This window comes from Notamacropus eugenii, chromosome 2 (genome assembly GCF_028372415.1).
Source record: "Notamacropus eugenii isolate mMacEug1 chromosome 2, mMacEug1.pri_v2, whole genome shotgun sequence".
Lineage (NCBI taxonomy): Eukaryota > Metazoa > Chordata > Mammalia > Diprotodontia > Macropodidae > Notamacropus > Notamacropus eugenii.
In genome coordinates, this window is record NC_092873.1 from 38,215,293 (window position 1) to 38,241,876 (window position 26,584).

Sequence of the window (26,584 nt, forward strand, 5' to 3'; positions counted from 1 at the left end):
CACGCACCCCACCCCCACCGTGCACGCGCCCTCCCGAGGCGCCGGGGAGTGTGGCGGCCCCCGCCCACCTCCCCAGGTCTCACCAGCCCCGCCTCCCGAGGCCTGGGGCCGGACCCTGTCCCCAGTGGGCGCGCGCAGTGGAACCTTACCCACGCTGCGCAGCGCGAGGCGCCCCCCGGCCGGACCCTGCCCCGCCTCCAGCGCCCAGCCCCCCACGGCGGCCTCGGGCCCTGCAGTCGCCGCCGCCGCCGCCGCCGCGCACGTCAGCACGAGAGGGGGCTTCAGGCGGACGGCCCGGCACCTCGCCGAGCCCCCGAGGGGCGGGTCCCAGGGCCCCCCGCCCCCGCCTCCGCCTCACCGGAGGGGCCGGGCCGCTGACGTCAGGGACCTGAAACCAAAAAGAAAAAAACCCAACCCGACGGGAGCGGAAGGGGAAAAAACTTTTTCTTCTCTTTTTTCTCCTCGAAACTGAAGTGCCGACAGGAGGCAGAGGCAGCCGCAAGCTCATCGCCGAGGACGCCGGGGCCTCCCGGGCGTCCCGCCGCGGCCCAGGCTAGGGCTCGGCCACCGGCTCCCTGCCCCCGGGGCCAGCATGTGGGAGCCCGCGGACTTCGAGCGCCACTGGAGGGCCGAGTTCCCCGGGGAGCCGGTGCCCGCCATGCAGCTGGACTCGGTACCGGCCATGCAGCAGGAGCTGGAGCGCTGCAAGCTCCACATGAAACGACTGCAACAGGTGCTGGCCGAGGAGAAGTTCAAAGTCATCTACCTGCAGACGGCCCTGGCCCGGGAGAAGCGGGGCTACGACTGCGGCCGCTGGGGGGGCTGCGGCGGCTCCAGCCCCGGCTCCGGCCCCGCCGAGGAGGAAGGGAAGGAGGCGCCGGCTCTGGACCGGCCGGAGCAGCCCCAGCCGGAGACCCCGGAGGGGCCCACCGCGGCGGGCAGCGGCCCAGGCAGCCCCAGCGCCGCCCCCCGGGCCAAGTCTCCCCATTATGTCAACCTGGAGTTTCCTGCGTGGCGAGGGGGGCCCGGGGAAGGGGGCGCCGTGCGGAGCTTGACCGCTGCCATCCACCAGCAGCTGCTCCTGAGGCCCCGGGAGGAGCACATGCCCGAGCCGGAGCGCGCCCCCGGGGATGCCCAGCCGCAGGAGGAGCCCGCGCAGCCGTCCCTGGACCCGGCCGCTTCGGCCGCCGGTGCCAGCCCGGAGGAAGGAGAGGAGCTGTCCCCAGCGGCGCCTGAGGACGGCGAGTCCGAGGCCCTGGTCGCCGCCGACGAGGGCGGGGACAGCAGCGACCACGACTTCGAGGTGGTGGATCTGAACGAGAAATTCGTCCTGGGGCACCTGCTCCTGGCACCCTGCCGTTTCCTGCCCCGCGAGGACGCGCCTGAGAAGTCCCCCCGGGCGAGCAGCCCCCACCGTTGGCTGCACCTGATAGGGGGCAAACGGCACCGGCGCAGCCGGGACCTGGACCAGCTGGAGGCGGAGGGCAAAGACGGGAGGTGCTCGCCCCTGCCCCCAGAGGAATCCCACTCCCGCGGGGCCCGTGAGCATCTCCCGCCCTGGAGGCGCAGGAGATTCTTGGGGGTGCCAGGCCGAGACTCGCCGGGCCATAGCTCTCCAGAAAGGGGCAGTGACTGCAGCTACAACAGCTCAGACCACGAGGATGTCTCCTCCGCAGGTAGGATCTTTGCTCGCTCGCCCTCCCCGCTTCTCCCTCCCCCTAGACACTGATTACCTCGGTCTTTTAACTGGCATCTACCTCAGACCAGGACTTTTAACCTCTTGTGTCACGGAAGAAAGACACTTCCCTGTTTTACCTGCTAAGGCCAAGCATGTGGTGAGGTTAAAAGAGTTCCAATGAATGTAGCTGGGGTGAGCTTGTGAAACTCTATGGGACCTGTGCAGATGTGACTTAAGGGTGCTGCTGGGGCCTGATGCCTCCACCTGGGGCTCTATTTAGTTCTGTCTGCAGGGATCTCTTCTTTCTGATTGCTGCTGCCACCTGTCAAAGCCCTCCGTGCTTCTTATCTGGACTATCGCTGCGGTCTTGGGGGATGATCACTCTTTACTCTCTCTAGTATGTCTCTTATCGTCAAGTTAATCGACCTCATTATGCCACTCATCATTATCTATCCCTCCACTGCTCCACCCCTCTCTGAGGCTTCCGTTGTTCCGATAACTAGGTCTAACTCAACTGGGTGGTCAGTCATTCAAGGCCCTCCATTATCCAACCTCACCAGGGCTTTCCAGCATACATCCTTTTAGATTCCCTATGTGCTGTCCAAACTGGACTTCCAGTATTGCCAGCCTCTAGCTTTTATGCAGATTATTGCTTCCTTCCCCTTTCAGCCTCAGGAAATCTTGTTCATCCTTCAAGTTCAAATGCCATCTCCTCCAGGAAGTTCTCCTAGATTTTACCATCTGGAAGTGAGCTATCCCTGCTCTTTCACAGCACACTGTTCCTTTCTTAGGAGACTTATGCTATGCTAGGTAATACATTGGGAACGAATCTCCCTCCCTCCAAATACTGTAACTTCAAGGACAGGGTCTTGTCCCTCTTTGTAGCTCCCATGCCAAACAAGGTGCTAGACACATGCTCCAAGTTACATTTGTCGAATGGATAGATGTGTGAATGAATGAGTTATTGACAATGTATCTTAACAGAGCCAAGAAGGAGGTAGGAATGCGACCTGTGGACTTTCCTGCCAATACTGGCTTGCTGTTTGACAGTGATAGAGTTAATAAAAGGCAAAGCTGGGATTCCTACCCAGGTTCTGTAACCCCAAAGCCAGTCTTCTTTCCACTGCCTCCTATCAGTTATCCACAGAGAAGGGATGATTTGGTGTGGGGATTGGATCACATTCTGACTGAGGACATGGGGCTCCTGGAGCCTGCTTCCCTTCCTGCATACTGAGGGGAAAGAACATTACCCATCCTGGGATGGTTCCAGAATCTCCATTATTAGATTGTATCTGGGTGAATCTGTATTTGAATGAAAAACTGTCCACTTTGCTAAAAGTGCTTTTAGGGAGCCCATCAATTCATATGTTTTGATCAATTATACTTATTCATTAGCAGAGAATGGGCAACATTTCCCATAGGTAACGTTTCTTCAGCTCAGGCTAGGAACAATTTTTATATGCCATTTTAGTTTAAAGGATGAAGGACACTGCCAAGGTACTGCCAAGTACCAAGGAGTGTCCAGTACTTCTCTCCCAGCAAATTGTATGCTGTTAACCCAGTGTAAGAGCCTGCTCCAAACTCACCTCCAGGAAACTCCTGGTGAACAATGGTCCAAATTTCTAGAACCTTAAAAGTTACTGAATGCTTTCCTCATACCAATCCTGGTGATACAAGGCATATGGGACCCCATTCTACAGATGAGGAGACGCTGGCTCTGGGTGGAAAGCCATGCCTGGTAAGTGTCAGAGCCAGGAATCTTCAGGTTTAATGCTATTTACACTGGACTCTGTGCCTTTTTTTTATACTCTGTGTCTCTGTTTACCTTCTGTTGGTCAAATCTAAAGGCCTTCTCTCAAACCTCCTCCTTTTCTACCTCTCAGCAGCATTTGCCCTCATTGATCACCTTCTCCAGGATATTCTCCTTTTTTAGTTTTTCCCAGTTCTCCCCCTTCTTAGTCTCCTTTGCTGGTTCTTCATCTGTGTCATGGTGACTGGTCACTGTGGGTATTCCCCAAGGTTCTAGCCTGGGCCCTCTATACTCTCACTTGTCAGTCTCATTAACTTCCATGGATTCAGTTATCTCTATTTCATCTAATGATTCCCAGATCTCTATATCCAGCACTTGTATCTCTTTGGAGCTACTCATCCAACACCAGCTGCTTTTTGAATGTGGATGTACTCACATGACCAGAACCAAACTCATTATCATTGCTCCCAAACTTTCCCAGCTTCCCAGCTTCCCTCTTACTGGCCAGGACACCACCATCCTCAGTCTCCCAGGCTTGAGATCCTTGAGTCCTAAATCCCCCACCATGTATTTAATCTGTCACCCAGTCTTTTCATTCATGCCTTCATGACATCTCTCGTCTACATCCCTTGTCTCCATTCACACAACCAGTCACCACACTGGCAAAGGCCCTTACCACCTATCACTTGGGCTGTTACAGAAACCTTCTGATTGGTCTCCCTGACTCAAGTCTCTCCCTACTCTAGACCCATGATTGTTCTATCAGTGGTATGGAGGATGGACTGAAGAGAGGCCAAGACTAGAAACTGCTTTTGCCATTAGGAGGCTACTGCAGTATTCCTCTTTTTTTTTTTAGAAAGCAGTCAGGGTTAAGTGACTTTCCCAGGATAGCTCAGCTAGGAAGTGTCTGAGGCTGCATTGAAATTCAGATCTTCCTGACTCCAGATCCAGTGCTCTCTCCTCTGTGCCACCTAGTAGCCTCACTCTTGCAATGTTCCAATCCATTCTCCATTCAGCTACCAAATCATTTTCCTGAAGCATAGGACCATAAACCTCCCTTTCCCCTCGACCTCCCCAGTAAATGTCAGTGGTGCCTTCTTACCTCCAGGAGCAAATATGAAGTGCTCTTTTGGTACTGAAAGTGCCCCATAAGCTGACTGCTTCCTACCTTCCAGGTTGCTCACACTATACTCCTTTTCATGCTCTCAGTGGTCCTCTATGCTGTTTCTCCCATCTCCCTGACCCTGCTCTTCCATTGGCTGTCCTTGAGGCCTCCTGTGCTCTCCCACCTCCCCTCCCCCTCTTAGTTTACCTGGCTTCCTTTAGAATTTGACTGAAAACTCCCTGATGCAGGTCTTTCCCAGACCCCCCACCTTCTCTGAGGTTACTCACCTTCTGTCTATATCGTCATTTCCTTATTGTATACCCCCTTAGAATGAAAGTTGCTTGGGGTCAGGGACTGTTTGGGCCTTCATATACCCATTGCTTAGCACAGTGCCCAGCATGTAGTAAGCATTTCATAAGTGCTTTTTGACCTACTTGGTCCTGATACCGCCATCTCTACTCATCTCTTTAGTATTCCTTGAATGTTGTAGCTTGATTTACTACAGTTAGTGTGTCCTTGTTCATGTCATTTTCTTTTTGAGCAGTCATCCTTTTTCAGCTGTGTGTCCTGTTTGCCCCCATTAAATGACTGTTGATTATCTGTGTGACCTTGGTCAAATTCTTGAACTTCTTTGGGTCTCAGTTTTTAAAAAGTTACTGGGTTCAAAGTAAATGATCCCTTCTAACTCCAAAAAAATAAAAAATAAATTGTATGTCTGTGTCTTAAAGGACAGAGACCATGCGTTCTACATAATTCCATTTTCTTTATGTTTCCTTCCAGCCTTTCAGAATATTCAGTGAACACGTGTAAAATGCTATGTACCCTGCCCTGTGCTAGAGACAAAAAACCCTGAAACTACACGCATTCATTTCAGAAGGGAAGGAATAACTTGGAGGTTTAGGAAAGGCTTTCTTTGTAAAGGAGCTGGTACCTGATGTGAACCAAGAAGGAAGTTAAGCTTCCTTAATGATAAGAATCCTAAGTGAGGAGGGAAGACATTCCAGACATGAGGCCAGCTTATTTGAAGGTTTGAAGGTGGGAGCCGTAATGTCAAGTTCAGACTATAGAGAGTAGAGCTATTTGCCTGGAAGCCACCTTATGCTAGGGCCCTTCCTGCCCATCTTCCAGTCCTTCTATTCAGAGACACTTTGAGTCAGCTCCAATATATCTTTTTAATGTGAACATGTTGTCTCTCCTGTTAAACAGTAAATTCATTGGTTTTGTCTTTGTATCTTCAGTTCTCAGGACAGTGTCTAGGATGTTAATAAATCCTTTCAGATTGGTTAAATGGCCATAGTATGTGTGAAAGGATGAAATAAGTCTGGAGAGTTGTCATTTCTAGATTCTAGGGGGCTTTAAATGCCTAGCTGAAGAGGCTGTATTTTATCCCAGACGCAAGAGGGAGCCATTGAAGATTTTGGAGCAAGGTAGTAACATTGCCAGACTTGTGAGATTAGTTTTTTGACTTGTATGGATTCAAGAGAGAGAAAAACTAGACTCCCCTTTTTCCAGTAGGGGGCTTTTGCAGTAGTCCAGGTGAGAGTGTGACTTGGATAGATGGGGAGGGGGATGAGGAGGAAGGGATGAAGGGAGGCAGACAGAGAGAGACAGAGAGAAGAGAGGGGTAGAAGTGGGATTGAAAGATTTGGCTACTGGTTGACTCTAAATGGGCAAGGAGAGGAAATGGTTGAAGTTGACTCTGAGGGCGGGAACCTGGGTAATGATGCTGCCAAAATCAGGAAGTTTGTAAGAGGGATGGTTTTAAGGGTAAATGGTCATGAGTTCTGCTTTGAAAATGTGAATCAGTCAGTAAGTTTTTATTAAGGGCCTTCTATGTGCCAGGCACTGTGCTAATTACAAAGGACCCAAAAAGAGGCAGGACAGGAACAACAATCTCTGCTCTCAAGATCTAATGGATCTAGTACAAGTGATCTGATATTCCATTTGGGATGACCAGCAGACAGTTCGTGATACAGGACTGGAATTTGGAAGAGAGATGAAGGCTGGATATATAGATCTTTTGAAGTAATCTTCATGCAGATTTGGTTGTTACCAAAGCCATAGGAGTTGATAAAACCACTAAGAAAGGATGTGTAGAGAGAGGCCCAGGACAGAACCTTGAGAAACATTCATGCTTGAGGGGACCAGCTTGGAGGGTTGAGGTGGGTAGGATAGGGGAGGGGCAAAAGGCAGATGGTGATTCAGTAAAGGGCACAGAGAAGCAGAGGAGAATCAGCAAAGAGCCATGTTCTAGAAGACAAGGGAAGAGAGCCCATCCAGGAAGAATGGGTGGTGACCAGTGTCAAAACTCAAGAGAGATCAAGCAGGGTGAGGATTGAGAAAGATCTACTGCATTTGGCAATGAAGAGAACATTGGTAACCTTGGAGAAATCTCTTTCTTTCAATAAAATGGTGAAATTAGATTCCAGTGTACAAGAAAAGTAGTTGAAGAAGCGAGGGAGTGAAGACATCAGGTACAGGTGAGTGTTTAGGAGCTTGGCCTGAAAAAGAAAGAGAGATGTAGTTCTTGAAGGATGGCAAAGACAACACAAGTTTTGTTTGTTTGTTTCTTGGTTTTTCAATGGAGAAAACCTGGTTATGTTTGTACTTGGCAGGGAAGTAACCAGCAGAAAGAGAAGAGAGGAGAAAGAGTGAACATAGGGATTGTCAAGGGGAGGGAAAAGAGAAGATGACCCAGTGATTATCGATTCCAGTTCTTAGACTAAAATGGTAGAGGATGGAATCAAAAGCATAATAGAAGGTTGGCACTAGTAGGACGGGCTCCCTCTTCCTCAGAGTCTGGAACAAGGAGAAAAGAATGTAGGATGATGTAAAAGTGTTTGAGTTTGGGAGAAGAGGGAGCTTGGAGTCCATGGCCTTGCTTTTATTCAGTAAAGTGGGAGAGGAAAGGAAGCATTGGGAGGCTTGACAAGGGAAGAAAAAGTTTGGAACAGAGCCTATGAGGAGTTAAATAATAAGTGCTCAAGTGAAAAAAGAAAAAAAAAATCAAGAAAACAGAAGAAAGCAAAAAGTTCAGAGAGAAATACAAGTATGGCAGCCTGGTTACCACCTTATTAAAGTTAATATACACTTAAAAATCAGCCAGATGTAACAAATGCGCAGTTCCATGCACAATTTTTTTTGTTCTTTGTATATTAAAATGTTTGTTTGTTGGTGATTAAATTCCTGTTAAGAAAAAAATTTTCAGAAGAGTCAATGGGGAAAAATAAAAGGACTGCTTCTCTACTCCCTTCCCCCAGCCTTTACCTTCCCCCACCCCCAGTATCCTGGCATCCTTGATGGCAGAGAATGTTTCATTTTTGTCTTTCTATCCCCAGCATCTTCAATAGGACCTCACACATTTTGTTGTTCAGTTGTTTTTCAGTTGTGCCTTACTGTTTGTGACCCCGTTTGGGGTTTTCTTGGCAAAGATACTAGAGTGGTTCATCATTTCCTTCTCCAGATCATTTGGCAGATGAAGAAACTAAGGCAACCAGGGTTAAATGACTTGCCCAGGGTCACAGAGCCAGTAAGTGTCTTAGATCAGATTTGAACTCAGGAAGATGGGTCTTCCCAACTCCAGGCCTGGCATTCTCTTCACTGTGCTACCAGCCTGGCACATAGAGGGCCCTTAATACATAAATGGTTGTTAATCAATTGATTGCCAAATGATTGGCTTGAAATTCTTGCTGCCACCTAGATGACTCTTAATCACAGACCTAGAGTTGTAAGGGGCTGTAAAGGTCATTTAGGTTAATCTCTTCATTTTACAGATAGAGAAGCTGAGGTCCCAGAGAAGTTAAGTTGCTTGTCCAGCGACAGTAAGTTGGAGGCAAGATCTGAACCCTCTGTTTCCTGATTCCATTTGGCCCTGGCTGCTGCTTCTCCTTGGGATTTGTTCCTTTCTGACTCAGACTTCTTCACCAAGAAAGTTTATCCTTTTGGGATTTTACTGGAAGTGTAGGTAGTGAGGGGGGAAGGAGGAGAAGACATGGTGATTCCATTATCTTGAAGTCTTGACACTCTGCCTTCATACCCTCCTTCCTGCCCCTACTCTAACCTCCACCCATCTTTTATGGCCTTGAATACTTGACCAAAGGTCAAGTCTGAAAGCCAGAGCTTTGTTGCACCATTTGAGGTTTCTTTTATTTCAGTCATAGTAAATAAATGTGGCTTAGCCTCTAGATAACATGTGACCTTTCTCATAAGGGGTCCCCTCACTGAGGTGTCCTCTCAGTGGGCACCATGGATCCCTGGCAGATTCCCAACCTATCCTTACTCAGTTCCCCGGACCCCTGGAAGACCAGTTTAAATGAGTATTTTTGATACTTTTCCTGCCCTTTTTTCTTTTAAACCATTCTGCATTAAAAGATTGGGAGGGAGAAGATCCCCAGGGGATCAAAACACAAATTACATCCTCCTCTAGGCAATTAAAAGCCCTAAGTACTTGGACCTGGGGAAGAGCTGAGAAGATGTATGTCTGACCCCTACTTGAGAAAATGTACTTCCAACCCCCTAATTAAGAAAATGTACTTCTAACCCCCTAATTGAAGAGGTGGGGGACTCTGGGAGTGGAATATATTGTTGGATACATTTAATGTGCTGGTTAGTTTTCCTGTTTCTCCCTCTCTTTTTAGTCTTTTGTACAATGGATAACTTGCTGGCTAGAGGAATAATATACAGAAATGAATGTGATATAAAAGCAAAAGACATTTAAAAAATTTAAAACCTAAAATTAAAACCCAAGCAAGCTCTTCGGTCTCTCTGTTTGGTTTAATCATCTAATTTTTATTTCCTTTCAAGGGGTGAGACATAAATGCTACTTCTAATGAGGTGAGTGCCATGTTAGGACCAGGTCTCTTTCTATCTTAGGCAGGATTTGATGGTCCTCTCTGAGCATAGCACATTGTGTGGGCCAAACATATGATATCCCCTTGAAGGGAAGCAAGAAAGGAAGTGTTCAAGTGGGTCCAATTTTTTGGCAGGCAGGAAACATCATGTTAATCTGTCATTCTGGTTTCAGTTAACTTGACACAGATCACTTTCAAAGTTGATTGATTTCTTCCCCACCCCAGCTCTTCTTCTATCCGGGAGGTTAGTAAATAACTATTTGGCTTGTTTTGAAGAATACCAGTGACAGGCAATAGGATCTCAGAATGTGCTGTGGTACAGGGTTCAAATCCTTCCTCTGATTCTTCTGTGTGACCTTAGGCTATCATCTCCTTGGGTCTAAGTTTTCTTCCCTGGGAAATGAGGATGTTGGACCAGATGTCCTCTAAGGCCCTGTCTAGCTGGAGATCTAAGATCTTTTTGATTATAGGTCACTTTTTGGCCATTTCTAAACCATGGTGCCTAGACTCTGTCCCTTTTCCTTATCCCAAGGGAACTTGAATTCCTTGAACTTCTTCCTGTCCCTGGGGCCCTGTGCTCTCTGGTGGGTGAGCCTTCCCTTTCTATGACTTGGAACAGGTCATCAGGCTGTCACTTGTCTACCCTCTGCTGCTGCTACCTTTTTGTGTCCTTTCTGTGTTGTCCACCTCTGTTAGACTCTAAGGTAGTATTTGACGCATTGCTTGATGTGTAGTAAATGTTTAATAGATACTTTTTTATTTTATTTATTCATTCTGAGGAGAGTTGATGTACTAGAATGAATAAAGGAGGAGGTATAGAGTCCTGGGTTAGGTGGAGGGGACCTTCTAAATCTCCTTTTATCAATAGCATTCTAGAATTCTGGGCTCCTTTCCAGAGACCGAAGTTTCTGATAATTTACGAGATGAGAGTACCCAAGAACCAGTTTTTCTTAATTTGGGTTTGTCCTATCTCCTTAAAGAAAAGAAGTATCCTACCAGGTATTCAGATATCTTCATGTCTGTCTTAGTAAGGTTCCCCCATCCCTTTTCCTTTAGTGAACAAGATTGCACCTCTTTCCTCCCTTCTCCCTTCCCCTGGGAAAGTTCATAAATTCAGTGGATGATTCTGCATAACTTGAACTTCCAGGCCAGATGGGGGTGTTCTTCATCTGTGAGTTGTTTCCTTCATTCCCACTTTTTAGAAAAAGTTTTTAAATTTATTTTAAACTCAAATACAAAGTAAGAAAAGAAAAAAAACTATTGCTATGTACACAGCAGAGCATAAGAGAGGATATAATAGAAAGCAATAAATTTCCATTTCAAGAAAACCAATATAATAAATCCTACTCATTGTTTCCAAAACCATCCAGCTTTTCTTTGCTTTCCAGCAGGTTTTCTTTGGTTTTCTGAGGTGTCATTTTTACTTTATTTTTTTCCTTCTCTCCTCTCTCCAAAGAAGGCTACAATTAATTGTAGAGAGATATAGGTATAGAAATACACACACATATCTATATATCTATAAACACACATGTGTACACATATACACATATATATGTAAGACGATACTATGCTTATTTCCACTTGTCATCTGTTTCTCTGAGGGTGGATAGCCTCTTCCTTCATAAGTCCAAGTCTTTCCAAGTTTTTCTAAATCAACCAGCTCATCATTTCCTAAACCACAACAATATTCCAATGCAATCACATTCTATCTGAGAGATTATCTATGAAAGTTTTTCCCCCAATTTTCTGCATTCTTTCTATTCTTGGCTGCATAGAATTTATTTATACAAGAAAATTTCAACTTAAAATAATCAAAATTATCCATTTTACATTTCAGCAATGCTCTTGCCTTACAATATGATTTAAGGTCTGATGCTACTACATCTGCTTCCTTTACATCTTTTCCTCCTGGTTTCTTTGGAGTTCATGACTTTTTGTTCTTCCAAATGAACTTTGTTATTATTTTTTCTAACTCAGTAGGATTTTTTTTTAGTAATCTAATTGGAATAGCATTACATAAATAGATTGGGTAAAATTGTCATTTTAAAAAATTATATTGACTTGACCTGCTTGTGAACAATAAATATTCCTTCAATTTAGATCTGAGTTTATTTGTATTAAAAAAGTGTTTTCTGTTTATGTTTGTATAGTTCCTATGTCTGTTTTGGCAAGCATGTACTCAGGTATTGCTTTATTCCCACTTGATAAAATTGTGAAAAGATCAGAGGATCAGAGATTTTGAGCTGGAAGGGAACTTAGAGGTTATTTGGCATTGGCATTTTACAGATGGGAAACAGACCCAGAGTGCTTAAGGTCCAGACAGATGTTGGCAATTTGTCCCTTTCTTTCCACCACCCCTGCTCCCTCTCCCTTGCTCAGCATGAACAAACTGAACAGGAGCTTTCCTCCCCTCCCAATGTCTGTGTTTTTGCCTTTATTTGTACCCTTATGGCTTTGCACTGTGCCTGGCACAAAGTAAATGCTTAATAAATCCTTGTTGATTGATTGATTTCAACTCTCTCTATCCCTTGGATACTCATCAGGTGATTAAAAAACAAAAGTCTTATGGTTCTTTCATACTCATCTAGCAGGTGGGTGGCTCTTAGGGAGATTGTTTTTTCCTTTGGTCAGGCCATTTATCCAAGTAAATGAGGATTCATTAAGTGCTGGAACCATGGTAGGCACTGGAGATACTGAGGCAGAACAGTGTGTGTGTGTGTGTGTGTGTGTGTGTGTGTGTGTGTGTGTGTGTGTGTGTATATATATATATATATATATATATATATATATATATATATATATATATATATATATATATATATATCTGTAATGAGTAATAGACCAGTAATACTGAGCCCTTGTCATGAAGAAACTTTAATTCTACTGGGTGGGGAGGGGAGAGGAGAGGGATATTTTAATTTTGTTTTTGTACCCAACACCCAGCATAATTCTTGGCATGCAGTGGGGGAGGAAGATAGAGACTGGATCTGTTATGTCTTTGTCAGAGGGCACTCCCAGATGAGGAAACTCCCTCTGCTAATGTCTATTAGCACCTTTCTCAATATTCAGTACAGTCTTAGAGCTGTCTGAGAAATTGGGAGGTTAAATGACTTGCCTAGGGACTTATGTGTGAAAGGGCTGGAGTCCATGTCACATGATGAAGGATGTTTAGTCTAGAGAGAAGAATTAAAGGGGTCATGATAATAATAATAGCCAGTATTTATATACTGCTTTCAGGTTTGCAAAGTACTTTACAAATATTACCTGATTTTATCCTCACAACAATGTCAGAGGTAGCCATTTTACAGATGAGGAGACTGAGGCAGGCAGGTTAAGTGACTTTCCAAGGATTATCAGCTAATAGGTGTTTAAGCTGGAATTTGAACTCAGGTCTTCCTGCTCCAGGTCCAGTGTTATATCCACTTTGATACCATGATAACTAACTTCAAGTACTTGAAAGACTTACCATGTAGAAGATGGACTAGACTTGTTCTTGTTAGTTCCAGAGGGCAGAAGCAGGAGCTCTGAGTAAAAGTTGCAAAGAGTCAAATTTCCCAAAGGGAAATTTCCCAAAGGGAGGTCTTCAAGCAGAGCCTAGATGGCTACTTGTTGGTTCTGTTATAGTAGGGATTCCTCCTGAGGATGGGTTAGACTAGATAGCTAGGCTAGGTGGCTAAGGTCTCTTTCATTCTACAAATTCAAATCCTGTAATACATGTCAGAGACAATTCTTGAACTGGATCCTAGACGAGATCTCCATCCACCACATGATGCTGTCTGTAGGCATATAGGAGGTGCTTAGTAAATCCTTGTTGATTGGTTAAACATATAAAGGGCTGAGTTTATGCATGATGATTTTAGGATGAAAGAGAGACACCACTTTGGTCCTGTCTATCCCCAAGAGTCTCCATCCCATCCCTGGACTCCCTGAGAGAGGAGAACAGGTGAAGGTCCTCCTTAAACTATGAGACATCCATGGCTCTTCATAGCATAGCATCACCAGCACTTAGCATAGTTCCTGGTACGTATTAGTCTCTGGATAAATACTTGTTGATTTCAGAGGAAATAGGGTTCCTGAGTTTTCACTTGTCCCTTTCCTTTCTAAAATATTTTGTCGCTGTTCTTCACCCAGCCAAAGATGGTTGCATTTCATTGGAACTGTGATTTCCTTATCCGTTGTGGCCTAGCTTAATTCCTATCAGACAAAGTTGTCCAGCATGGTCTTCAAGCCCTGCAATGCTCGATTTCCACTAGATTTATCTGAGGTTTTCTCCTCATCCTGCTATAGTGAAATGTATCCTTCCATAAGGGTTCCCTTTTCTTTGAGTTATCTTGTCATTTGTACCCTTGTATTTTATATATCCATATGACCACTTTGTATATATTTACATTCTTACACTGGATACAACCACATTTACGTTGCATACAGTCACACTGGCTGTCTGTAGACATATACACTTTTACTTTGTTCCTTTGTAGATGCTCACATGGACAGTTACATGGATACGTTGTATATATTATACCGATACATTATATATTCATAAAGGGACATTGTATACATTGATACTGTTACATTGTATCCATTCACACCATGCCATTGAATGCATTTACATGGTTACATTGTATATATTTACATGGATACGTTGCATATGTTATACTGATACATTATATATTCACAAAGGGGCATTGTATACATTGATACTGTTACATTATATCCATTCATATTATGCCATCTATGCACTTACATGGTTACATTGTATATATTTACATGGTTACATTGTATATATTTATACTGATATATTACCTATATTTATGCTGTTACATTGTATATGCTGTTTTCTTGGGTTCTGCTCATTTTACTTTGCATTAGTTCATATAAATCTTTCTGTGTTTCTTTGGACCTCTCATGTTAATTTTGTATTACTGTGTGATAATATTGCATTAAATCCATATCCCACATTCTCCAATCAATGGACATTCACTTTTCCCTCCTTTAGTTCTTTGTCATAAAGAAATGCATCAAATAGTAAAAATGACTATTTTATATATATATCAGAACTTTGTTCTGTCTTTGATTTCCTTGAGGTATATGCCCAGGAGGGGTGATTGTTATAACCTTCAGGTGTCAGACACTTAGTCCCTTTTCTTGCATATTTCAGATTGATTTTTTTCAAATGTTTAAGTTTTTTTCCAATTACATGTAAAAAAATTTGAGTCATTTTCTAAAAAAAAATTCAGTTCCAAATTCTTTCCCTCTCCTCCCCCCTCATTGTGAAGACAAGCAATTTGGTATAGATTATACATGTGCAGTTATGCAAAAATGTATTTCCATATTAGTCATGTTATGGGGGAAAAAGAAATAGACCAAAAAAAAACCGAAGAAAAATAAAGAAAGTTTTTAAAAAATATGTTTTGATCTGCATTCAGACTCCATTAGTTCTTTCTCTGGAGGTGGATACCATTTTTCATCATGAATCCTTTTATGTTGTCTTAGGTCATTCCAATTGATTAGGCAATGGTTGGACCCATTCAAAGTTACACTAACAGTGAATTAATGTGCCTATCTTCCCAAAGCTCCTCTAATACTTATTGTTACTGGTTTTGAGTTATCTTTGCCAATTTTCAGGGTGTGAGATAAAATGTTTTTGATTCACACTAATCTGAAGGACTTTGTGCAGGCAATTTAACAACCAGAATCACTTCCTCAAAACCCAGGATTCCCTTTCCACACTGGTGTAGTAGGTCTAAGTACATTGCCAGTCACCCTGATTATCTAGGTGCCATGACTGCTTAAGCTGTCTTGGAAAATGGTCTCTCCTGTTTATGTGTATTTGCTCCTCTTGGAAGCAAAACATCCCTACTTCCCACCTGGTTCTTCTTACCCATTTTTATGAATTGTGTCACTTCATTCAAAACCAAATTAATCTCCCTTATTTTTTCACTGAACTTCCTGTACCATGATGCTACACAGTGCTGTGTCATTGTCCTGTGTCTCTACCTTGGAGGTTACCGTACAGGAAATCTGCAACCCCTGTAGTTCTCATGTTGCAGCCTGCTGGTTAGCTTCACCTGCTTGAGTGAGACAAGGCCACCAGTAGGGAACTGTCTCAAGCTTACGTCACAGTTAGTAGCTGCCAAACAAATACGGTTTTGTTTTTTGTTCTTAATCATTGCATTGATTCTTAGAAATGATTTAGAATAGTTGCACTGCATTGAAATAAAACAGCTAACCAAAAAACAACACACCAACACTTATTTGGACAAGTAGTAAAGAGAGTGCTCTATTGGCATTTAGAATGACTTGGGGCCAAGTCCTGGCTCAGTCACTTTGTTCCAGAAGGAAGAACTGGAAGGACACATGGACCAGGCCAGAAAGAGCTCAGCTGAGAGAGTAAAGGAGGTTTGAGTTCCCCAACTGATACTCACAACCTCTGTGAATTTGGGAAAGTCACTTGACCTTTTGGAGTCATAATTACCTCATCTGTAAAATGAAGTGGTTAGTTTCAATTTCTAAGGTCTCTTATAGGTTTAAATCTTGGACCTAAGGATAAGACATATGTTGTTGGCAGAGATAGTACTTCAGCTGTGATGTTGGACAAATTGTACTTCTCTGGGTCTTGTTTTTCATTTGTAAAATGAGGGCTGGTGGAGTAGCTAATTGTCAATGCCTCTTCTAGTCTATGAACTAAAAATTCAGTTGACTCATTCTAACACTGAAGTGCTTTGTACTAGACCAGCTCTCTTTCCCATTCTCTTATCTGAACGTTGGCAAAAGTGGAAAGTAGGTGAAGTTTGTCTTTGAAATACTTTCATCCCTTCCATCTGTTCCCCTGTGTGTGTGTGTGTGTGTGTGTGTGTGTGTGTGTGTGTGTGTGTGTGTGTGAGAGAGAGAGAGAGAGAGAGAGAGAGAGAGAGAGAGAGAGAGAGAGAGAGAGAGAGAATTAGAAGGTGTGTATGTGAGGGGGGAGGGAGAATGTATGTAAGAAAGAAACAGACAGAGAATATGTATGTATATATATGAAAGACAGAGCAATAGTGTATGTGTATGCATGTGTGTGAGAGAAAATGAGAATGTGTATATGTCTGTGTGAGCTGGGGGGAGGGAGAATGTGTGTGTATGTGTAAGTGAGAGACAGAGAATATGTATGTGTGTGTATGCAAGAGAGACAGACTGCAATAGAGTGTGTGTGTGTGTGTGTGTGTGAGAGAGAGAGAGAGAGAGAATGAGAATGTGTGTGTGTATGTGAGTGAAGGGGGAGGTATGTGTGTGTGTGTATGAAAGAAACAGAGAATGTGTGTGTGTGAGTGAGTGAGAGAGAGAAAGAGAGAGAGAGAAAGAGGGAGAGGGAGAGAATGAGAATGTGAATGTGTGTATGTGGTGGGAGGAATATATTTGTAGTTAGGTTCTGAGACTAGCCCACAAAAACCTACTAGAATGTGGCTGTATTACTTTATAGTAAATAATGGTAGGAGTCCTCTGTGGAAGCTGTGTCATGCATTCTTTTTGCCAGGGGTCACTTATAGAAATCCCTAACATATAGTACTCTTTTTTTATAATTTTTAGCAGCCTAATTGATGAAATAGGTTTTTGTAGACTGACCTGAGAATTTAACTGATATAACTGTATTCTAGTATAACTTGTATACTTTCTATGGAAAAAAAAAACATCCCTTATTTCAAAAAGCCAGCTTAGACAATTTCTGGAATATAGCCAGTGAGTTGGTCAGGCTACTTTAGTGCTGGACTAGGTAGAGTTGGTGACTCAGGATTTATGGTCAGTGAATGTTTTTTCCTCCCTCTCCTATTTTCAGTAACTCCAAACCCTTTTGTTCAGAAGAGCCTCAGCAAATATTCACCCTTCAAAGTCCCTAATCTTTCCCAGCTGGGCTTGTGTTAACACAGACCAACCAAGAAACTAAAGAGAGTACCTTCAAAGGGGAAGGGAATATTAGCCCTGGCCTGCCATCTGGCTCCCCAGAGCTGCCCCAAAGGGTTAGGATGGTCTTCCAGGTGCTTCCCTGGCCTGTGGCCACACCTCCTTGAAGGTTGCCCTTAATGAAGGCTCAGACAAATATGCAAAAAGGTACAGAAAGAGCTGATGATAGGAAAGACCATGGAGACTGGAAGAGATACTATGAGACTATCACAGGGCCGGTGGGTTTGGAAAAAGAAAAGGAATTGACTGGAGTCTGTAAACTTGGGAGTTTATGAGCCTGACTTTGATTCCCCAGGAAACTCCATTATTGAAGATTTAGTTTGTAAGCATTTAGAAATGGAAGTAGTGATTACTAAGAACCCTTATAACTTCATGAAGAACAAATCTTATTAGGCCAACCTCCCTTTTTGTCAGCAGTGAGGAGCAACCCCTTGTTCATGCTGTGTACTTAGATTTCAGCCAAGCCCTCCAAAGAATCTTTCATGCCAACCTTGTGGTCAAGATAAAGAGATCTTGGGGGGAGAGGAGGGGAAGGATGCCGTTAGGTAGATTTGGGACTCACCTCAAAGACTAATTGCCCCTGTGTTGATTTGAACATGGAGGGACGTCTCTAGTAAATCATTGAAGAAGAAAGCATTTGTTAAGTGTCTGGTGTGTGAAGCAAACTAACTATCCTAGTCACTGGGGTTATAAGCGCAGAAACGAGACTATCCCTGCCCTCAAGGAATTTAGTCTAATAGGACCAGGCTGGGGACCAGGAACATCCCGACATTTTGGTCTGGAAAGTCATAGTGGTAGTGAGTAGTCTTATGACATTATGACATCACACCCCTCCTTCTGGACCCTCACTCCCTACTCTCTTGGAGGTGTTGCTTGGAGGTAGGGGGTTCCAGTGGTGGCTGGATGCCCACACTCTGGAGCTGTTATAAAGAGAATTCTTGAACAGGTCCAGGTTGGACTTGGTGGCCTTTGGCAGTCCCTTCCAATCAGGTGAAAGTAGCCATGTCTGCATTAAGCTTGACTACTTTCCCATTCTCTTCTACCAAACCCTCCATGTTTAAGAGCAGAGATTGTTTCATTGTTTGCAGGTGCTGGGTGCCCCAGTGCCTGGCTGAGGGCCCTGCATGTAGTAGGTGCACAACAAATATTTGATGATGGATTGTCTTTCTACCTTCCCTCCTGCATTCTTGTTGTTCTGCTCCAAGCTTGTGAGAGTTGAGAGCGGGGGGAGATTGAGGCACAGTGGGTAGTACCAGTAGAACAGTGGGATAAAATGTTGGAGCCGTGACTCTTGCCCATTCATGCCCCTAAACTATGCAGGAATCTGAGGGCTCTGGAAGGCCTACTGCTTTGAATAATCCACAAGGATATGCAGCAGAGCATCCTGTTACAGAAGTAACACAGCTTCAGTCTGGTGGTAAGGTGAGCCAGAAGCATCCTTGAACTGCAGTGAAAATTTCTCTTAGGAGAAAAAAAACCCTTCTTTACATTCAGCCTGTCTCCCATGAGACTGACTGCATAATTGTGCTGCTGCTTCTTTATTTTTTTTAAAGCATCTCGAGAAATTCCAAACTGGCTCCCGCTGACAGCAGCTAAAGCCTTGCTGAGCATCCATTCTCTAATGAGCCTCACAGAGTGATCCGTTTTGACCCAGGACAAGGCAACGCATTGAGTGCACACACGTGGCTGGGTCCCAGGGAAGAGTGCACAATACTATCTTTGATGTGCTGCCCCCCTTGGAGTTCATTATGCAGATTCTGCCTCTATTTGGGCTGCTTTCCCTGGCCCCCTCACTCTCCCTTCTTCATTGTTTCAGAGGGGCTGGATGCTGGGTAGCTCCCACTGAATGCCCGATGTTGTTGGTTGGTGGCCAGGCTATGCCTAACCTTTGCAGGCTGGCAAGTTGAAAACAAAACCCAGTGATACAGGTTGGGGTTGCTTGGGATGGGGTGGTCAGGGAAGGCTTCCATGCTGAGGCCTATTGTCCTGCTGGCTGACCCTCTTGGGGAGGCAACATAGTTTGCTGGAAAGAATTGACATGGAGTCAAAAGACATGAGTTCAAATCCCAGCTTTTCCACTTATCACCTATATAACTTTAGGCAAGCCACCATTTGCCTTATAAAGCTATACAGGCTGTGGCCTTCCAAGTCTCCAGGCTTTAATGGGTTTGAGTTAAATGTGTCACATGATCAGAGGGATCTGCTTTGTTGGTTGAACCAAGGAATAAAAACCAGGTTTCCTTCCCATTAACTCTCCAAACAGGATTTTTGGTTTGCTTGTGTCTTTTTTTTTCTCCCATATTTTTTAACTCTTTGATTCCTGGACTTAAAGGAACCAAAATGAGCTTATGTATGGGCCTTTTCCATTCATGCCGTAACTTTAGACTCTGAACTCTTTCTAGATGTGGATATTTTTGCATTCAAGACCTCTTGCTTCCTTGGGGTCACAGATCCTGTTCCCTTCCTGGTCCCAGGAGCCTTAGAATCCTGGAGAATTAGGCTCTTTGTAATTGTTTTGGCTAATATTGAGTTTTAACTTCAACCTTGTCCCCTTTAATACCATCAGAGGATGTTTACTGGTGGGACAATATTTTTAAGGGGTGCATGGCAAAAGGGCTGGGTTTGGGGTCAGAGGACTGGGTTCCCATCTTGGCTCTTTTTCTTACTCCTTGAGTGACTTTGGGCAAGTCACTTAATCCTGTTGGCCTCAGTTACCTCCTCTGTAAAATGAGCTGGAGAAGGAAATGACAAACCTCTCTAGTATCACAGTCAAGAAAACCCCAAATGGGGTCACACAGACTCAGACACAACTGACCAACATCAACAAAAGAGGTCTTCTGTCTTCGATCCAGCAATCTTTCTTGGTGGTTCTGTGCTCCTGCCTATAGAGTGGGACCAGGAACAGGAAGGAGGGAAGTCCTTTCATGGCCCCGTGCTCAAGGTCAGAGAACCACTTTCCTGAGAGAAATGAGACAATTTCAAGGAAGAAAAATGGCTACCTGGCTTCAAGTGAACCCATGTATTCCTTGAGAATTAACAGAGATTTTGGATCATCTATAATCTGAATTGCCTCAGCTTGTTCTGTGGGGTTTACTTTCTCTTTAGGGAGTTCCATTCTTTGTCATTTGGACAGACTGGCAGAGCCTGACTGGTGTGTGTTTGTTCAAGACTGGGACACAGAACACTGAATTTTCATTTCCATCTTTTTTTCTTATTACTCTGTTTGCCTTCATTACTCCAACCCCAACCCAAAGTTAGCCTCTGGCACATGCAAGATAAAAAGTAGCATGGTATATAGTGACTAGAGAGCTGGCCTCAAAGCCAGGAGGATCTGGGTTCAAATCCTGCTTCCAATAAATACATAATGACTGTGTAACCCTGGGCAAGTGACTTAACTTCTCTGGGCTCTTGTAGAGAAGGTGCTCTGCTGCTGCTGCCTCCACTAGGAATTCCCTACCTTAGAGATATCACAGGTCCAGTCCCTGTTCATAACCTAATTAGGCACAGAAAAGCTGGTATCACAGGGGTCACCCAGGCAACATTTATTTAACACTTACTAGGCACAGAGAGGGAAGTCTGGTCAAAAATTAAAGTCCCTGCCCTTCAGTAGTTCACTTTCTTGTAAGTATAAACAAAATAATTCCAAGATAAACTTTTACAAGGTAATGTTTAGGGGGGATTGGGAAGACAGAGGCAGGAGGAGTTGTGGGTATCTGTTTGACCTGAGTTTAGGAGGAAACTGAGGATTCATAGAGGTGGGAATGAGGAGGAGGAAATACATTCAAGGAATGGGAGGTAGAGGTAGAAAGGAAAGTCCGGTGCTAAAGCTCAAAGATGGAATGTTGTGTGTGAGCTACAGCAAGAAAGCCAGTTTGACTGAATAAGGAGGGAAATAATGTAATAAATCCAGACAATGGGACTCTGACACTCATTAGCCTTGGGAGCCCGGACAACTGAGTCCAAATCAGCAAACATGCATTAAGGACCTACCATATTCTAAGCAGGCAGCTGGGTAGTGCAGTAGATAGAATTTCTGGCTTAGAGTCAGAAAGACCTGAGTTAAAATTTGACCTCTAACACTTACCAACTGTGTGACCCTGGGCAAGTCCCCTAATTCTGTTTGCCTCGGTTTCCTCATCTGTCAAATGAGCTGGAGAAGGAAATGGCAAACCTCTTCAGTATCTCTGCCAAGAAAACCCTAAATGGGATCACCAAGAGTCACACAGGACCAATAACAACAAATAAATATTCCAAGCACTGAGGATATAAAAGTAAAACCAAAACCTACCCTATGCTCAGGGAGTTTACCTTCAACTGGGAGGAGAGAGGAGATGATGTTTGTACATACAAAATGCAGTAAATGCCAAATATATTCGAGGTAATTATTTTACAAGGGTGAAAATCACTTCCCTTTCAGGGTGGATGTGAGTCATGTGTTCTCTGTACCTTGCAGGGTTCCCTCTATAAATGGGACCTACTATTATGGGCCCAGAGGTCTTTTCCAGTCATGAAATGTGATGTTTCTATTTTTATGTGCAAGGAAGTGGACTTGGCTGAAATACCTCAGATTTGAAGTGAATCCCTTTTGTCCTTTGGCTGCCAGACTGGTCTAGGGGAGGAATCTAGGGCAGCAGAGTTTGTCTTATTGTGCTTGTGGATTCTTACTGGGAGTGGTTATTTTTACTATCAGAGGTTCAGACTTTAAAACCCAATACACATTAAAAAAAAAAAAAAGAAAGAAAGAAAGAAAACCACTTAACTAATTCTCTTTCTCTGAGCCTTTGTTTTCTTGTTTGCAAAATGGGGACAATGATTCTCGCATCATCATCTGCCTCCTAGGGCCATTGAGAGGAAGGGCTTGTAGAAATGGGAGTCCCTGTGCCTTGGTGGTATATCCATGAGTAATTTTGTTCTTCCTACCTTCTTCCTTCTCTCGAGCTCTTGGTCCCCTGCACCCTGATCCATAGCTGGGAGGGTGGCTGCCAGAGGCCTTAGGGAGCCTTCTTTGGGCCAAAATTTGGGTCAGACTCTGGGTTGGGACTGGGAAATGCTGCTGGAGGGGAGTCCATGGGTATGAATGGGCATTATTTGGCAACACCTTCCTCCCCTCCTTGGGAATCACATCATAGGTTCCCGGATTCTTCTAGGTAATAACAAATTCATATGTTTATTTGGTTTGTAACCTTCAACAACTCAATCCTGAGTGTTATCTGCATGCTGTTTCCCTATTAGAATGTGAGCTGCTTGAGGGGACCTTGTTTTTACCTTTTAAAAAAAATATCATCATCATAACACAGTTCTTTTCACATAGTTAGCACCTAATAAATTCTTGTGGACTAACAATGGACTTATATATGCCGAGAACTTTGTTGGAGAATAGGTAAAACAAAAAACAACCAAAACCCAGACCATCCACCCCTGCCCTCCAAGCACTTATATTCTAATGAGGGAGACAGTAAGTATATATGAAAAGTTTTGGGGGATGTCTGGACCTCCAGTTTTGTTTTTTGGCTTAAAAAATCCCTATGAGAATCCTCCTCATATCATCTGCTCTGAAATTCAGGGCCTTGATGGGATTTAGATTCTGAAGGTGGCTCTCAGGAGATTGTTTGTTTGTTTGTTTGAGGGGGGAGCTGAGGTCATCTAGAAGGGCCTCTTGAAGGAGGCCCTTAGAGCCCTCTCTTCAGGAGAAACTAGGTGATATAGGTAGATCGAATCCTGAACATGGGAACAGATCCTGGTTAAGGGTCCCTCACCCTACCTATCTGTATCTCTTCATCTCTGTTTCCTCTTCCGTGCCTCCATTTTCTCAGCTGTAGAATGAGGGGATTGAATCAAGTGACCTCCAAGGTCCCTTTCCATTCTAAATCTACAATTCGATGATGCTCTGAACCCCATAAAGGTAGGCAATGTAATTTTTCCCATTTTACAGATGAGGAAAAGTAAGGTGTGAAGTGATTTGGCCCATGATCATACAGCATGATAGAGTGTTGAGTAAGGAACTATAGTCTTTTGGCTTCCAGTACTAGGTTCTTTCTATTACAGTTGAAGAGGTGAGCCAGATAATAGCAACCTGTCTACCCCTAAAGCTCAGAACTTTGAACTTAAATCTGAAGATGCCAGAAGTGTTAAAAGATCCTGTTGGCAAAATAAACGGGGCTGAAGGAAAATCCTTTCTGAGTAATCCTGGTTCTTGGGAGTGGATAAGAAAAGGGGGTGGCAGTAGAGAGGAAGGGAGGGGTCATTTACTCTAGAATAATCCTTTTGAGTGGAAAATCCGGAAAGCAATCCAAATGAGGTTGGGAGCCAAATGTGACCTTTGGATTGACAGAACAAACAGTGTAAGCTAACACTTGATAATTTCCCGTTTAGATAAGTGGTCTTATAGGTGACCCATTTGTTGTCTGCCAACCTTCCCTGTCTTTGATTGTGTCATGCCCTGGGTGAAGCTTTGTCTGTTTCCTCAGGTTCAATCCCCCTGCTGAGAATGGCATTCAGTATATGGGAGGATCATAGATTTAGAGCTGGAAGAGGCCTTACAGGTCATCTTATCCAACCCCTACATTTTACAGATGGGAAAACTGAGAACTGAGACTGAGATGAAGAGGCTTGTGCAAACTCCCAGAGATATCCAGCTGAGATGACCAAGGGGTCTTATGCCAGGTGGAAAAATGACAACATTCACACTGTGTTGAAAGTTCTGGGCCTCTTCCCTCTTTTTGTTTTTAAAGGGGAGATCCAAATTCCATTTTTAAAAGTTGGTTTCTTCATAGGAAGGGTCTTTAATTTAGTCCCAGGCAGTGTGAGAAATGAGTGTGTGTGTGTGTGTGTGTGTGTGTGTGTGTGTGTGTTCATATATTCTAGGAAGAAGAACAGTGAGGTGGTGCAATGCAAAGACTGCCAGGCCTGGAGTCGGGAAAACCTGAATTCAAATCCATCCTCAGACATTTACTAGCTGTGCCACCCTGGACTAGTCACTTAATCCTGTTTGCTTAATCCACTGGAGAAGGAAATGGCAAATTGCTGCAATATCTTTGCCAAGAAAACCCCAAAGGGGTCTGACAAAGAGTCGGACATGACTGAAATGACTCAACAACAGCAGTTCTGGGGAGAACAGAGATCACAGAGGTAAGGTTAAGGCAATACATTTGCTGTTCATGTTAGTAAATATTTGAGTTCTCTTAGCCAGAGCTGCTGGAGTTTGATAAAGCGAACTTTATCGGGTTTCTTTCTGTGCCCTCTTAATAAGGAGGCCTGTTCTGGGAACCTGAGTTGAGGGGGTTCTCCTAGGAGAGGGGACATAGAATGGTTGTAGGGACTGACAGCCTCCATCAGTGACAAATCGTGTTGAAAAATCAAAAGAAAAGTGTCCAGACAGTTAAATGATTTTGAAGGCTTTCTTACCTTGCCTTGGAGTCTCTGATTTCCTTCAGTGCACAGCCCAGCTCCTTTTCTTGATCTCTCCCTCTTCTCTCTAAATGTTGTAGACTTGTCTCAAATGATCTCCCCAGCTCTAACCTCTTTCCTGAGCTCCAGTCTTTTGAACATCTCAGATTGGATTCTTGTAGGCATCATTGTGTCCAAAATAGAGCTTCCTATCATTTTTACAAACTTTCCTTGCTTTAGAGCTCCCCTGTTCCTGTTAAGGATGCCACCATCTCCATGTCATCCACAATTTCTTACTCTCTCACACCATAAATCAAATGTATGGCCAGGTCTTGTCATTTTTATCTTCATCTTATCTCTCCTGTATTTCCCTTTCTACTGACACAACAGCTGCTGGGGTAGCTCATGGTACCTCATCACCTTGTGGCTGGATGACTGCCTCCAGCTTCTGGTTGGTCTCCCAGACTCCAACTTCTCCCCTCTCTAATCCACCCTCCACTCTGTGGCCAAAGTAATTTTCCCAAAGCACAGGTCTGACTGTCACCCTCCCCTGAGGCTTCCCATTGCTTTATTCAGTTCTTATTCAGTCATGTCTGACTCTTTGTGACCCCATCTGGGGTTTTCTTGGCAAAGATACTGGAATGGTTTGTCATTTCCCTCTCCAGCTCATTTGACAGCTGAGAAAACTGAGGCAAACAGAATTAAGGGACTTGCCCAGGGTTACATATGAGGCCAGATTTGAATGCAGGAAGATGAATTTTCCTGACTCCAGGTCAGGCACTCTATCCACTTTTCCATGCAGCTGCCCGTTTAAAGGTCTGATAGTCAACATATATAGAAGACTAACAAAGAAATATAAGACCAAGAGTCATTCAGTCCCCCTATGGACAAGTTGTCAGAATCTTAAAACAACTGCCAACTCTTAACTATATAAAAAGTTGTTCAAAATAACTAAAAACTCTTACATTTTATATTTTACCTAGTAATTTGGCAAAGATGACAAAAATAGAAAGAGTTAATGTTAGAGGAATTGAGGGAAAAAAACACACTAATACATTGTTGGTGGAGTTGTGCAGTGGCCCAAACACTCTGAGCAGCAACTAAGAATTAAGCTAAGAAAGTGACAAATATCCATAGCCTTTGATCTGGAGATTCCCCTAGGCATGTATTCCAAGGGAATTGAAGACACAAAAAGCCCACAGCAAAATATTTATAGCCATGCTTTTTATAAAAGCCAAGAACTGGAAACAAAGTACATGTGCATTGATGAGGAATCATTAAACAAGTTGTGGTATGTGAATATTGGAACATTATAGATCCATAAGAAATAATAAATATGAAGAATTCAAATTATAAAGAAGCATAGGATGGCATGTATGGACTGATGAACCTGGAAAACAATGTGCCCAAGGATTATTACAATGTAAATGAAAAGTATTTTTAAAAACAACAAAAAAAACCTTAATGATGTATAATTGTAATAGTCAGGCTTGTTTTGGAAGAGAAAATAAATGTGCCTCCTTTCCTTCTTAGCAGAAGTGGTGGGTTGTGGATGTGGAATATTGCATGCGCTGTGGCTAGTTTGGCTGAATGGTTTTTTCTTTTTATTAGGAGAAATGGCTTTGTGGGGGAGAGGAGGGAAAAGATAATAAGAAAATAAAATAAGATATCATTAAATTTTTTTTTTAAAGCAATTACCCTATATTATGTGTATAGAAGTTTTATTTATTTACTTGTCTGGCTACTTGACCCCACCCCCACCACTCCCCAAAGAGAATAAAAGTAAAGGATCTGGACTTTGGTTTCTTATTTCTGTCTTTGTATCCCCAGAGCCTAGCTAATGCCTGGCACTGAGTAGGTGCTCAATTTGTGTTTATTGA

The 26,584-nt window shown here is 43.7% G+C and overlaps 1 protein-coding gene across 3 annotated transcripts in view; it reads left to right on the forward strand.

The window, feature by feature from the left end:
* Nucleotides 1–475: 475 nt before the first annotated feature.
* ABR (ABR activator of RhoGEF and GTPase) overlaps nucleotides 476–26,584 on the forward strand; it is a 289,390-nt gene continuing 263,281 nt past the window's right edge. For all 3 annotated transcript variants that reach the window (XR_011973884.1, XM_072639879.1, XM_072639880.1), the window contains exon 1: nucleotides 476–1,676. Coding sequence is in view for 2 of the 3 variants with exons in the window: in XM_072639879.1 (XP_072495980.1) it covers nucleotides 593–1,676 (1,084 nt within the window). In the remaining variant the exon portion in view is untranslated. The remainder of the gene's footprint in view (nucleotides 1,677–26,584) is intronic.